Source organism: Mobula birostris, chromosome 5 (genome assembly GCF_030028105.1).
Source record: "Mobula birostris isolate sMobBir1 chromosome 5, sMobBir1.hap1, whole genome shotgun sequence".
Classification (NCBI taxonomy): Eukaryota; Metazoa; Chordata; class Chondrichthyes; order Myliobatiformes; family Myliobatidae; genus Mobula; species Mobula birostris.
This window is the reverse complement of record NC_092374.1, coordinates 87,925,045-87,940,128: the sequence shown is the minus strand read 5'-3', so window position 1 is coordinate 87,940,128 and position 15,084 is coordinate 87,925,045. Positions and strand designations below refer to the sequence as shown.

The 15,084-nt window shown below is 46.3% G+C and overlaps 1 protein-coding gene across 1 annotated transcript in view; it reads left to right on the top strand.

Moving 5' to 3' along the window:
* LOC140197290 (chloride channel protein ClC-Kb-like) overlaps positions 1-13,382 on the top strand; it is a 130,245-nt gene extending 116,863 nt beyond the window's left edge. The window contains exon 23 of the mRNA XM_072257227.1: positions 13,184-13,382. Within this exon, the coding sequence (XP_072113328.1) occupies positions 13,184-13,303 (120 nt within the window). The 3' untranslated portion in view covers positions 13,304-13,382. The remainder of the gene's footprint in view (positions 1-13,183) is intronic.
* Positions 13,383-15,084: the final 1,702 nt, after the last annotated feature.

The following is a 15,084-nucleotide window of genomic DNA, read 5'->3' as shown; positions in this document are numbered from 1 at the left end:
CCCAGTGTTATACAGTGACAGACCCGTCCCCACCAGTACTGTACCCCAGTGTTATACAGTGACAGACCTGTCCCCCCCAGTACCGTACCCCGGTGTTATACAGTGACAGACCCGTCCCCACCGGTACCGTACCCCAGTGTTATACAGTGACAGACCCATCCCCACCAGTACTGTACCCCAGTGTTATACAGTGACAGACCCATCCCCACAGGTACCATATCCCAGTGTTATACAATGACAGACCCGTCCCCACCGGTACTATACGCCAGTGTTATACAGTGACAGACCCGTCCCCACCGGTACCGTACCCCAGTGTTATACAGTGACAGACCCATCCCCACCAGTACTGTACCCCAGTGTTATACAGTGACAAACCCATCCCCACCAGTACTGTACCCCAGTGTTATACAGTGACAGACCCATCCCCACAGGTACCATATCCCAGTGTTATACAATGACAGACCCGTCCCCACCGGTACTATACGCCAGTGTTATACAGTCACAGACCCGTCCCCACCGGTACCGTACCCCAGTGTTATACAGTGACAGACCCATCCCCACCAGTACTGTACCCCGGTGTTATACAGTGACAGACCCATCCCCACCGGTACCGTACCCCGGTGTTATACAGTGACAGACCCATCCCCACAGGTACCATATCCCAGTGTTATACAGTGACAGACCCATCCCCACCGGTACCGTACCCCAGTGTTATACAGTGACAGACCCATCCCCACCAGTACTGTATCCCGGTGTTATACAGTGACAGACCTGTCCCCACCAGTACTGTACCCCAGTGTTATACAGTGACAGACCCATCCCCACCAGTACTGTACCCTGGTGTTATACAGTGACAGACCTGTCCCCACCAGTACCGTACCCCGGTGTTATACAGTGACAGACCTGTCCCCACCGTACCATACCCCACTGTTATACAGTGACAAACCTGTCCCCACCAGCATTGTACCCCGGTGTTATACATTGACAGACCCATCCCCACCAGTACTTTACTTCGATGTTATACAGTGACAGACCTGTCCCCACCGTACCATACCCCGGTGTTATACAGTGACAAACCTGTCCTCACCAGTACTGTACCCCAGTGTTATACAGTGACAGACCCACCCCCACCAGTACTGTACCCCAGTGTTATACAGTAACAGACCCACCCCCACCAGTACTGTACCCAGTGTTATACAGTGACAGACCTGTCTTCATCAGTACTGTACTCCTCTTCTATACAGCAATAGACCCGTCTCCACCTCTGTACCCAAGTTATACAGTGACAGACCCACCCCCACCAGTACTGTACCCCAGTGTTATACAGTGACAGACCCACCCCCACCAGTACTGTACCCAGTGTTATACAGTGACAGACCTGTCTTCATCAGTACTGTACTCCTCTTCTATACAGCAATAGACCCGTCCCCACCTCTGTACCCAAGTTATACAGTGACAGACCCATCCCCACCAGTACCACACCCCAGTGACAGATTCGTCCCCACTGGTGCTGTACCCGTGTTGTACAGTGACACATCCATCGCCAACAGTACTGTGCCTCAGTGTTATACAAATACAGACTTGCCCCACCAGACCGTACCCTGATGTTGTACAGTGACAAACCTGTCTCCACCAGTACTGTATCCCAGTGTTATACAGTGACAGACATGTCCCCATTGGTACTATACCCGTCTCCACCAGTACCGTACCCCGGTGTTATACAGTGACAGATCTGTCCCCACCCATACTGTACCCCAGTGATATATAGTGATAGACAAATCCACACCAGTACTGTTCCCGTGTTATACAATGACAGATTCATCCCCTTCAGTACTGTACCCCAGTGTTAAACAGTGCCACACCAGTCCCCACCGGGTACTGTACCCCATGCTATACTTTGACAGACTGGACGCCACCAGACAATATGCTGGTGTTATACAGTGACAGACCCATTCCCCCCAGTACTGTATCCTCGTGTTATACAGTGTCAGACCATAGAAACATAGAAAACCTACAGCACAATACAGGCCCACAAAGCTGTGCCGAACATGTCCTTACCTTAGAACTACCTAGGCTTATTCATAGCCCTCTATTTTTCTAAGCTCCAGGTACCTATCCAGGAGTCTCTTAGAAGACCCTATCGTTTCCATCTCCACTACCACTGCTGGCAGTCCATTCCACGCGCTCACCACATTCTGTGTAAAAAAATTTACCCCTGACCATCTCTTCTGTACCTACTTCCAAGTACCGTAAAACTATGCCCTCTCATGCTATCCACTTCAGCCCTGGGATAAAGCCTCCGACTATCCATATGATCGATGCCTATCATTATCTTATACACCTCTATCAGGTCACCTCTCATCCTCCGTTGCTCCAAGGAGAAAAGGCCAAGTTCATTCAACCTATTCAAATAAGGCAACATCCTTGTAGATCTCCTCTGCACCCTTTCTATGGTTTCCACCTTCTTCCTGTAGTGAAGCGACCAGAATTGAGCACAGTACTCCAAGTGAGGTCTGACCAGGGTCCTCTATAGCTGCAACATTACCTCTTGGCTCTTAATCTCAATCCCACAGTTGATGAAGGGAAATGCACTGTATGTCTTCTTAACCACAGAGTCAACCTGCGCTGCAGCCTTGAGTGTCCTGTGAACTCGGACCCCAAGATCCCTCTGATCCTCCACACTGCCAAGAGTCTTATCAATAATGCTTTATTCTGCCATCATATTTGACCTACCAAAATGAACTACCTCACACTTATCTGGGTTGAACTCCATCTGCCACTTCTCAGCCCAGTTTTGCATCCTATCAATGTCCCACTGTAACCTCTGACAGCCCTCCACACTATCCACAACACCCCAACCTTTGTGTCATGAGCAAATTTACTAACCCATCCCTCCACTTCCTCATCCAGGTCATTTATAAAAATCACGAAGAGTCCCAGAACAGATCCCTGAGGCACACCACTGGTCACCAACCTCCATGTACAATATGACCCGTCTACAACCACTCTTTGCCTTCTGTGGACAAGCCAGTTCTGGATCCACAAAGCAATGTCCCCTTGGATCCCATGTCTCCTTACTTTCTCAATAAACCTTGCATGGGGTACCTTAACAAATGCCTTGCTGAAATCCATATACACTACATCTATGGCTCTACTTTCATCAATATGTTTAGTCACATCTTCAAAAAATTCAATCAGGCTCATAAGGCACAACTTACCTTCGACAATGCCACGCTGACTACTCCGAATCATATTATGCCTCTCTAAATGTTCATAAATCCTACCTCTCAGGATCTTCTCCATCAACTTACCAACTATTGAAGCAAGAATCACCAGTCTATGATTTCCTGGGTTATCTCTACTCCCTTTCTTGAATAAGGGAATAATATCCACAACCCCCCAATCCTCCGGAACCTCTCCCATCCTCACTGATGATGAGGATGATGATCATTGCCAGAGGCTCAGCAATCTCGTCCCTCGCTTCCCACAGTAGCCTAGGGTAACTCCCGTCCATAAGCTCTTCTTTTCTTCTTGACTAGATTTACCACAGCCATTGTACACCACGGTTCCTGTACCCTAACATCCTTTCTCTTATTAGAACGTACCTACGCAGAACTCCTCACAAATATCCCCTGAACATTTGCCACATTTCTTCCATACATTTCCCTGAGAACATCTGTTTCCAATCCACACGAGTACACAGTAACACCTGTGTTACACAGCACAGACACATCCCCACCAGTACTCTACCCCGGTGTAATACAGTGACAGACCCATCCGCACCCATACTGTACCCCGTATTTATACTGTGACAGACCCATCCCCACCGGTACTGTGCCCAATGTTATACATTGACAGACATGTTCCCACCCATACTGTATGCCAGTGTTATACAGTGACAGACACATCCCCACCATTACTGTACCCAGTGTTATACGGTGACAGACCTGTCCCCACCAGTACTGTGCCCCAATATTATGCAGGGACAGACCCATCCCCACCAGTTCTGTGCCCCAGTGTGATGCAGTGACAGACCTGTCCTCACCAGTACTGTACCCCAGTGTTATACCGTGCCTGACTCATCCCCACCAGTACTGTACCCCGGTGTTATACAGTGACAGTCCCACCCCACCGATACCGTACCCTAGTGTTATACAGTGACAGACACATCCCCACTGGTACTGTGCCCAAGTGTTATACAGTGACAGACCCATCCCCACCGGTACCATGACTCAGTACTATACACATCAATATTCTTCCACCACCTCACCTGTACAGTGGGGACCTTGTTTTGCCAAAATTATTCATTCCATTAAATATGATTCCATAGAAAAGTACGCTATTCACATGTGATGGAATCACAAGGCACTGCTTTATATATTTACTGTCAATAGATTCACATTTTATTCTGGTGCCTTCATCTTGTTATGAAAACACCATGTGGCGTCTGAACACTCGCCTGTTGTGTAAACAGAGAGACGGTCAGGCACAGGATAGGGAGTTACACAGCAATCACCTAATCAGTCCTTGTACCAGTCACACTCTGTCAGGCATGGGATGGGGATTCAGGCAGTATCCACCCAGTCAGTCCTTGTACCAGTCACACTCTGTTCCCAAATGTTCCAGTATGCACGCACAGGACTTTCTCCTTGTCTGCAACACTTCGCTATGTATAGGTCTTGCAGGAGGGCTAGCATGTATTGGATGGGCCAGATATTCTTTATGACGTTTTTTCAGTTGCATAAAGAATAAAAGGGAGGTGAGAGTTAATATTGGACCACTGAAAAATGATGCTGCTGAAGTAGTAATGGGGAAGAAAGAAATGGCAGATGAACTTAATAAGTACTTTGCTTTAGTCTTCACTATGGAAGACAGTAGCAGTGTGCCAGAAGTCCGTGAGTGTCAGGGAGCAGGAGTGAGTGCTATTGCTATTACAAAGGAAATAATGCTAGGCAAACTGAAAGGTCTTAAGGTGGATAAGTCACCTGGACCAGATGGACTACATCCCAGAGTCCTGAGAGAGGTTGCTGAAGAGATAACGGATGCATTGGTCATGATCTTTCAAGAGTCACTTGATTCTGGCATGGTCCCGGAGGACTGGAGGATTGCAAATGTCACTCCACTCTTTAAGAAGGGAAGAAGACAAGCAAGAGGAAATGATAGGCCAGTTAGCCTAGCCTCAGTGGTTGGGAAAGTGTTGGAGTCTATTATTAAGGACGAGGTTTCGGGGTGCTAATGAAAAAATAAGTCAAAGTCAGCATGGTTTCTGTAAAGGGAAATCTTGTCTGACAAATTTGTTAGAATTCTTTGAGGAGCGGCACAGTGGTGTACTGGTTAACACACAATGCTTTACAGTACCAGTGACTCGGGATCAACTCCCACCCCTGCCTGTAAAGATGTTCTCACCCTGACCACGTAGGTTTCCTCCGGGTGCTCCGGTTTCTATCCACAGTCCAAAGACGTACTAGTTGCTAGGTTAATTGGTCATTGTAAATCATCCCCTGGTTAGGCTGGGATTAAATCAGGGGATTGCTGGATGGTGCAGCTCGAAGGGCTGGAAGGGCCTGTTCTGTGCTGTACCTCAACAAATAAATAAATAAAGTAACAAGCAGGGTGGACAAAGGAGAGACAGTGGATGTCATTTACTTAGATTTTCAGAAGACATTCGATAAGGTACCTCACATGAGGCTGCTTTACAAGATAAAATCCTATGGTGCTGCGGGAAAGATACTAGCATGGATAGAGGAATGGCTGGCAGGCGGGAGGCAGTGAGTGGGAATAAAGGGGGCCTTTTCTGGTTGGCTGCTGGTGACTAGTGGAGTTCCTCTGGGGTCAGTATTGGGACCGCTACTTTTCACATTGCTTGTCAAGGATTTGAATAATGGAATTGATGGCTTTGTGGCAAAGTTTACGGATGATATGAAGATAAGTGGAGGGGCAGGTAGTGCTGAGGAAACAATGCGTTTACAGAACTTAGACAAATTGGAAGAATGGGCAAAAAAGTGGCAGATGGAATACAGTGTAGGGAAATGTATGAAAATGCATTTTGGTTAAAGGAACAATAGTGCAGACTATTGTCTAAATGGGAGAAGTTTCAAACATCAGAGGTGCACAGGGACTTGGGAGTCCTTGTGCAAGACTCCCAGAAGGTTAATTTACAGGTGGAGTCTGTGGTAAAGAAGGCAAATACAATGTTGGCATTATTTTCAAGGTGAATAGAATGTAAAAACAAGGAGATGATGCTGAAGCTTTCTAAGACACCAGTCAGTCTGTACTTGGAGTATTGTCAGCAGCATTGGGCCTCTTATGTCAGAAAGGATGTATTGTCATTGGAGAGAGTCCAAGGGGAGGTTCACGAGGATGATTCCAGGAATGAAGGGGTTAATGTATGAGGAGTATTTGGCAGTTTGGGGCCTGTACTCACTGGAATTTAGAAGAATGTGTGGAGATCTTACTGAAACCTACCATCTCAAGAATCCTTGGAGCCTCCATTTTCCTTCCACACTACCTTCACGGAATATTCCCTCCTCTGACAGCACCAACTCTCCTCTCCTTTCCGATCCCAGCTCTAATCTCTGCTGTGTCTTCACTATTCCCTCCAGCCTTCCCCTCTCTGTATTCTGAGTATTCTGCCCTCAGCAAGGGGATCTTTGTCCCCTTCCATCCACTTCTCAGTGAGTCCCATGTCTGCTGTGAGGCCAATCTCTTCTGCTGTTGCCTCCATCTCCAAGCTCACTTCCTTGGCCAGAAGTCCCCACCCTGTACTAATGACCCATTCTCCTGTCTCTAACCCTCCTCCTCTTTGTGGACAACAGTCTGGTTCCCTGCCTATTCTGGATCTTCCAAACTGCCAATGAGTCACCAGCTGGCTCAACTTCAAAACTCCTCACTCCTCCTCCAAACTTATCCCCTCTGAAGTCACTGCCCCCCCATTCTGTCCTCACTAAATCCAATCTTAATTTACCATCAAATCCACAGACAAACGGACTGCTATTGTAGTCTGGCGTTTTCCCTTCTACCTTTCTGAGGCCGGGAGGCAACTGTCAGACACCTACTCATACCTACTCCTTGAAGTGGACCCCACTCTAGACCATCAGAAAATTGTTTCTGACACCATTGCTAACCTCATCAACTATGGAGAACTCCACCAAACTCATAGTTCCCTTACCCCAAATGGCTTATTTCAACCTCCGACTCAAGCTCCACAAACCTGCCCGCTCCTGCCCCACTGAACTCACGCCATCATACCTCGACTCCATTCTGTCCCCCTTGGTTCAGTCCCTTCCCACCAACACTACTGACACTTCACATGCTCTCAATCTCCTCAACAACTTTCAGTTCCTGGCCTGACTGCCTCATTTCCTCCATGGATGTCCAATCCCTATACACTTCTATCTCCCATCAAGAAGGCCTTAAAGCTCTCCACTTCTCAATAAAAGAACCAACCACCTTTCCTCCACACTTTCCTCCTCCGTCTGGCAAAATTGGTCCTCACTTGCAACAATTTATCATTCAGCTCTTCCCACTCTCTCTAGACTCAAGGGGTAGCCATGGGCATCCCCATGGATCCCAGCTATGCCTGTTTTTTCATTGGCTATGAAGAAAAGTCCATGTTCCAAGCCTTCCACAGTAATGCTCTCCAACTCTTCCTCTGATACATCGATGATTGCATTGGTGCTGCTTCCTGCACCCATGCTAAGCTCATCAATTTCATCAACTTTGCCTCCAACTTCCACCCTGCCTTTACATTCACTTTGCCCATTTCTGACACCTCCCTCCCCTTTTTCAATCTTTCTGTCTCCATCTCTGGAAACAAACTGTCAACCGACATCTTTTATAAACCTACCGATTCCTATAGCTATCTTGACTGTACTTCTTCCTACCTTGAGTCCTTTTCTTAATTCCCTCAACTCCACTGAAAATGTTCCTAGAATGAGACTTTTCTTTCTGGGACATCAAAGATGGCTTCTTCCTTCAAAGCATGGGTTTTCCCTTCCTCTAGCATTGTTGCTGCCCTCAACTGCATCTCTCCCATTTCCTGGACATCTGTGCTCACCCTGTCTTCCCACTGCCCTCAACTACCTTCCCATGAGGCTCCACATTCTACACATCATTCTCTGAAACTTCCATCATCTTCACCGCGATCCTACCATCAAACACATCTTTACCTCCTCCGCCACTCTCCGTTTTCTCAGAGATCCCAATGGTTACCTTGTCCATTCATCTCTCCCGACTAATCGTCCTCCTGACCCATACCTCTGCAAACTACTGAAATGCTACACCTACCCACTTACCTCCTCCTTTACCTCCATTCAGGGCCCCAAACAGACCTTCCAGGTGAGGCTACACTTCATCTGTGAAACTGTTGGGGCTGTCTATTGTAACCAGTGCTCCCAATGCGGCCTCCTCTACACTGATGAAACCCAACCTAAACTGGGGAAATGTTCTGTCGACCACCTCTGCCCCATCCGCCAAAAGTGGAATTTCCCAGTGACCAACTATTTTAATTCCTATCCCATCCCCATTCTGACATGTCAGTCCATGACCTTCGCTTTCGCTATGAAGAGACCAATCTCAGGAAGGAGGAGCAGCACCTTATATTCCGTCTGGCTAGCCTCCAACTTGATGGCACAAATATCAATTTCTCCTTCCAGTAATTATTTTCCCCTTCCCCTTCCCTCTTACCTCTTCTCCTCACCTGTCAATCTTCTCCCTTTGATTCACTCCTCCTTTCCTTTCTCCTACGGTGCACTCTCCTCACCTATCAAATTCCATCCTCTCCAGCCCTTTACCACCTGGCTTCACCTGTCATTGTCTAGCTAGTCATCCTTCCACTCTCCTTGTCTTTTTATTCTGGCGCCTTCCCCTTCCTTTCCAGTCCTGAAGAACGGTCTCGGCCTGAAACATCGACTGTTTATCTATTTCTATAGATGCTGCCTGACCTGCTGAGTACTCTAGCATTTTGTATGTGTTGCTTTGGAGTTCCAGCCACTACATAATCTCATGTGTTTAAGATGATATTGAATGGGGAGGCATCCCTCATTGAGAATGATAATATCCCATCAAGATGGACAGATCAGATGGATGTTGCTGATGTAGAGGTCACCAAGTCCAGCCTTAGAGATCACAGCCAAAGGATATAGGGGAGGTCATTTAGGAATCAACTGGCCGGCTGGTGGCATCTGCACCAGGCTTCGAGTGGTCCTGGCTTCTAATCCAGTCAGCTCCTTGCACGCTTTCCATCTATGCTGGGTTAAGTGTTGAGCTAGCAACTTGGCCTCATAAAAAAAACACAAAATGCTGAAAAAAAAATGGCAAGGTTGACACCCAATGTGGCACAAGGCAAGGAAAAGGAACCAGTTAGGAATAAAACAAGGAGAAATTTCTTGAGGACGGTGAACAGGTGGATTTCTCTGCCACAGAAGAAAACAGAGGACAAATCATTCAGGAAGGGGGTAGATATGGTTCCAATTGGGGCGGCATGGTAGTGCCAAGCATCTTTTTGCTACATCTGTAACAAGCAACGATTAAGATCAGAGTGGATCAATCATATGTGCATATATTTTACTTGCTGCAGGAGAAGACTAGCACCACACCAGAGCAGGTGATAGTTTTGAAAGAAACAAACGCATAGTCACTCCTTTATACAAGTGTTATCTACCCGCACCAGTTCAAAGATGGGGTGCATTCTGTTAGTCTGCTTAATCTGTGTACTTCGCATTCTTCCAGTAATCGAATCCGCTTGTCTTTGTGCAGCTTGTCATTGGCATAATGTTGCACAAACACTATTATCAAAGCACTCTGGTACAATACAGGTTCCATTTTGTTACAAGTAAAGTACATTCCCATGGTAGCATAGCAGTTAGCATATCACTTTACAGCACCAGCAACCCTGGTTCAATTCCTGCTGCTGTCTGTAAGGAATTTGTATGTTCTCCCAGTGACCGCATAGGTTTGCTCCGAGAACTCTGGTTTCCACCCACAGTCCAAAGATGTAGTAGGTAAATTGGTCATTGAGTGCCGCAGGCTCATTGGGCTGGAAGGGCCCCTTACCGTGCTAAATCTCTTAATAATAATAATTTCTAAAGAGATCAAGGGATGATGGGGAGAAGCTAGAACAGGGCACTGATGATAAAATATGAATACTCTGCGCTCACTCAAGAGTTTATTGGTTTCTTAAGCTAGGCAGATAGGTAAACTCCAGACCTGGCGTAGTTGTAGTTTGAAGGCAGTACTGTATTATTATTCAACAATGCGTTACAGTACGCAAGGAGACAGGGATTTTCTCAGAATTCTCATGAAAGATAGATTCAAATATTGATTAAACTTCCTTCGACTCGTAACAAAGTGCTTCTAATAGCGACAAAAGAAATAGCCGAACTGATGTTGAAGGTCAATTGCTTAGCAATGCATTAATAAGCAATGAACAATAGCTGTGAATTTACAAGTTAGCAGTGAGATCTAGTAATTAGAAATAAAATAACACAACAAATCAGGGAGTGGGGTACATAACAATGAGAGATAGAAAATTAAAAATCTGGAGACATAATGCTGTGACCTGAAGCAAGAATTGGGTTGGAGATGATTAATGATGACCTTTGGTAAGGAGCAATTGATTCGTGACACTGTTTCCATTACATAGGTGGAGGCAGGAGTCAGCTTAGAATAAATGGGGTGCTCCCGTTTCCCCATACTTCCCAGGTTTAAGATTCAAGATTTCAATCTTAATTTAAGACTGCCCCGGGCTGTGGACTCTCTTTTGTTCTGAATGCTGTAGCTTGTTTTTTTTTGCTTTCACAGTTTATGTTTTCTCCCTCTGCGCGTTGGGTGTTAGTCTTTTTTGTAATGGGTTTTTTTGGGTTTCTTGTTTTTCGGCTGCCTGTAAGGAGACAAATCTTAAGGTTGTATAGTTTATACATACTTTGATAATAAATACACTTTGTACTTTGAGGCTGGTGGGCTAATTGGCTGCTGTAAATTACCCCTAGTGTGTGGATGAGGGGAGGAATCTCGGTGGAGTGGATGGGTAAGTGAAAGAAATAAAACGGAATTAGTGTAATTTGGTGGTTCATGGTTGGCACACACTTGACGGGCTGAAAAGCCTGTTCCCATAGGATATTACTTTAACCTGGTAAGGTAGTTTATTATAAACATGAGAGCGTCTGCAGACGCTGGAAATCCAAAGCAAGACACACAAAATGCTGCAGCAACTCAGCAGGTCAGGCAGCATCTATGGAAATGAACAAACTGTCGACATTTCAGTCCAAGGCCCTTCTTCAGGATAGGAAAGGAAGGGGGAAGATAGCAGAATAAAATGGTGGGGGTGGGGAAGGAAGGAAGATAGCTGGAAGACGATAGGTGAAGCCAGGTGGGTGGGAAATGTAAAAGGCTGAGGAGGAAGGAATTGATTGGATAGGAGAGTGGACCATAAGAGAAAGAGAAGGAAGAGGGGATTCCACGGGGAGGAGAGAAAACGTGCTTGCTGCTTTACTGAGGCAGCAAGAAGTGAGGACACCGACCATGGATAGCCATGCGCTGAGCTGTGTCCACAACTCACTGCAGCCATTGCCACAGATACCAAGTGACAGCGAAACACTTTGTTATGCCACCATCCATACAGATCATTTCACATTGGGGTAGGACGAGGTAAAACGGTAACAGAATGCAGAATGAAGTGTTACAGTTACAGAGAATGTAAAGTGCAGAGGTCACAACAGGGTACATTGTGAAGTCAAGACTCCATCTTATTGTAAGACTGTAAGACCATAAGATATAGGAGCAGAATTAGGCCATTTGGCCCATCAAGTCTGCTTCACCATTCCATCATGGCTGATCCATTTCCCTCTCAGCCCCAGTCTCCTGCCTTCTCTCCTCATTGCTTCATGCCCTGACCAATCAAGAATCTATCAACTTCAACCTTAAATATACGCAATGATTTGGCTCCCACAGCTGCCTGAGGCAACCACAAGCTCACCACTCTCTGGCTAAATAAATTTCTCCTCATCTCCATTCCAAAAGGACACCCCTCTTTTCTGAGGCTGTGTCCACTGGTCCTAGGCTCCCCCACTATAGGAAATATCCTCTCCACATCCAGTCTATTGAGGCCTTTCACCATATAATAGGTGTCGATGAGATTCCCTCCTAATTTTTCTGAGTTCCAGTGAGTATGGTGCCAGAGTCATCAAACTCTCCCCATGTGGCAAGCCTTTCAATTCCGTAATCACTTTTGTGAACCTCTGTTGAACCCTCTCCAGTTTCAGCACATGCTTTCTAAGATAGGGGGCCCAAACCTGCTCACAATACTCCAAGTGAGGCCTCACCTGCGTCTTGTGAAGCCTCAACATTACATGCTTTCTTTTATATTCTTGACATCTCCAACTGAACGTTAACATCGCACTTGCCTTCCTGTGGAAGACACTAGCAGTATGCCAAAAGTTCAAGAATATGAGGAGGCAGAAGTGAGTGAAGTTGCCGTTAATTGGAAGAAGGTGCTTGAGAAGCTGAAAGGTCTGAAGGTAGATAAATCACCTGGTCCAGATGGCTTACACCCCAGCGTTCTGAAAGAGGTGGCTGAAGAGATTGTGGAGGCATTAGTGATGATCTTTCAAAAATCAATGGACCCAGTTCAGTAGTGGGGTAGGGACATCCTTGAGCTCAGATGTTTGTACCTCCCGCCCGATGGGAGTGAGGAGAAGAGAAACTGTCCAGCACAGGTAGGCTCTGTGATGCATAGACAAAGTCTGTGGAGGGGAACACACGCTAAATTGTGGGAGGAAGTCAGCCAGTTGAGCAGCATCTATGGAGGGGACGATGAAGGGTCTTGGCCTGAATCATAGACTGTTTATTCCCTTCCATAGATGCTGCCTAACCTGCTGAGCTCCTCCAGCATTTTGTGTGTGTTGCCTAGATTTCCAGCACTGGCAGCATCTTTTATCACCTGGTTTCCATGATGGCCTGGGTTTCTTGCCATCACATGCAGAGCCGTTGCATACTAGGTGTAATGCATCCGGATAGGGTGCTTTCTATGGTACATTGTTAAAAATTAGCGAGGGTCAACGGGGACATGCCAAATTTCTTTAAGGTTTGGATGGTGAGTCTTGACGGTGTTGAATGGTGAAGCAGGCCAAGCAGCCCATCCCTGCTCCCAATTTCTGTTTCTGTTCTCTGCTTGGTCCCTCTGCAGCTGAAGGCAGCGGTGGAGAGCTGTGTTAAGGGGACTCCGGCCAGCAATTGCCAGTCCAACGAGGGGGAGCTGTCCCAGAAGATCACCCTGATTGACAGCGAGAGACCCAAAGGGAACTGAGAAGGAGAGGAAGGGGCCTTGGTGATTCGTGGCTCCTGGAATCTTACCTGCCTGCCTGACGCTGATTTATGGCGATGCATTTCAGCTTTGAGTAATCCATCGTTGATGATCCCCATCTCCCTCCTGCCTCAGCTGAAAGATAGGTACCTTTTAGTTCATAGAACATAGGACAGTATAGCACAGAATAGGCCCTTCAGCCCACAATGTTGTGCCAACCTTTTAACCTACTCCAAGATCAATCTAACCACTCCATCCCATAAAGCTCTCTTTCATCCATGTGCCCACTTAAGAGTCTCTTAAATCATGTTCAAGTGCAAGTTTAATTGTCATTCACCATACATGAATACCCATGAATATAGCCAAATGAAACAGTGCTATTCCAGGGTCAGAGTGCAAAACTCTGTACCAACAGCACAAGGAACATATAGCACATATAAGATAGCAGTAGAATACAATCACACAGAAAAATATAGTCCAAGTCCTTGACTCCATGAACGTTGCAGCAGTCTGTGGTTGAGAACAATGTAGCTTGCCTTCCACCAAGCAAACACTGGAGAGCAGTACCTGCACCAGCAAGGATGCCGCGCCACATGGCTCCAACGCCGACTCTAGCGACTCTCTCCTGGGTGGCTTCAAACAGGCAATGTCGCAGCTTGAGGTCTAGTCCTTGCTATGACCAAGGCCATGTTGCTCCCCCGCCATTCACCAATAAATCAGTTAACTGGACTTGCAGCATTCCACACCACCAGTGTCCAACGAGGTCTTCCAATCACAAGAAAGATGACCAGACAATCACTTGTCGTCAGACTGCACACCTCCTTTGTGCACTGACTCCGATGCCTCTGTCGCAGCAGCAACATGGTTACACCAGGTTCAGTTCCTCAGCAACAAGCAACTCACTGATGGGATAGGCCTGCAATACTTTAAGTTCTTAATGTCCAGCAGGGTCTTGTGATCATAAAAAATACATTTAAAAAAAGACAATAACACCTTTGGTCAGCCCCGTAGAAACTGCCGTCTTCCTGGAAACATTCCTAATATCCCACCCCTGCCAGTGTGTTCCTTGCAATCAGCATTCTCTGTGTATAAAATCTATTTCTGACTTTACCCCCATACTTTCCTCCAATCTACTTAAAAAGATTATCTCTCATATTAGCCATTGCTGCCCTGGGGAAAAGGTGTTGGCTGCCCACTCTACCTATGAATCTTCAAAGTTCAAAGTAAATTTATTATCAAAGTACATATATGTCACCATATACAGCCCTGAGATTCATTTTCTTGTGGGCATACTCATTAAGTCCAACAACCATAACAGAATCAACTTCGGCATTCAACCAGTGTGCAAAAGACTACAAACTGTGCAAATACACAAGAAGATAAGAAATAATAGTAATAAATAAACAAGAAATAAATATTGAGAACATGAGATGAAGAGTCCTTGAAAGTAAGTCCATTATTGGTTGTGGGACCATTTCAATGATGGGTTAAGTGAAGTTGAGTGAAGTTATCCCCTTTGGTTCAAGAGCCTGATATGGTCGAGGGTAATAATGGTTCCTGCACCTGATGCTGTGAGTCCTGAGGCTCCTGAACCTTCTTCCTGATGGTCGCAGCAAGAAGAGAGTATGACCTTGTTAATAGGGGTCCTGATGATGGATGCTGCTTATGTGCGACATCACTCCATGTAGATGTGCTCAGAGGTGGGGAGGCCATTATTCATGGTGGACTGGGCTGTATCCACTACTTTTTGTAGGATTTTCCATTCAAAGGCTTTGGTGTTTCCA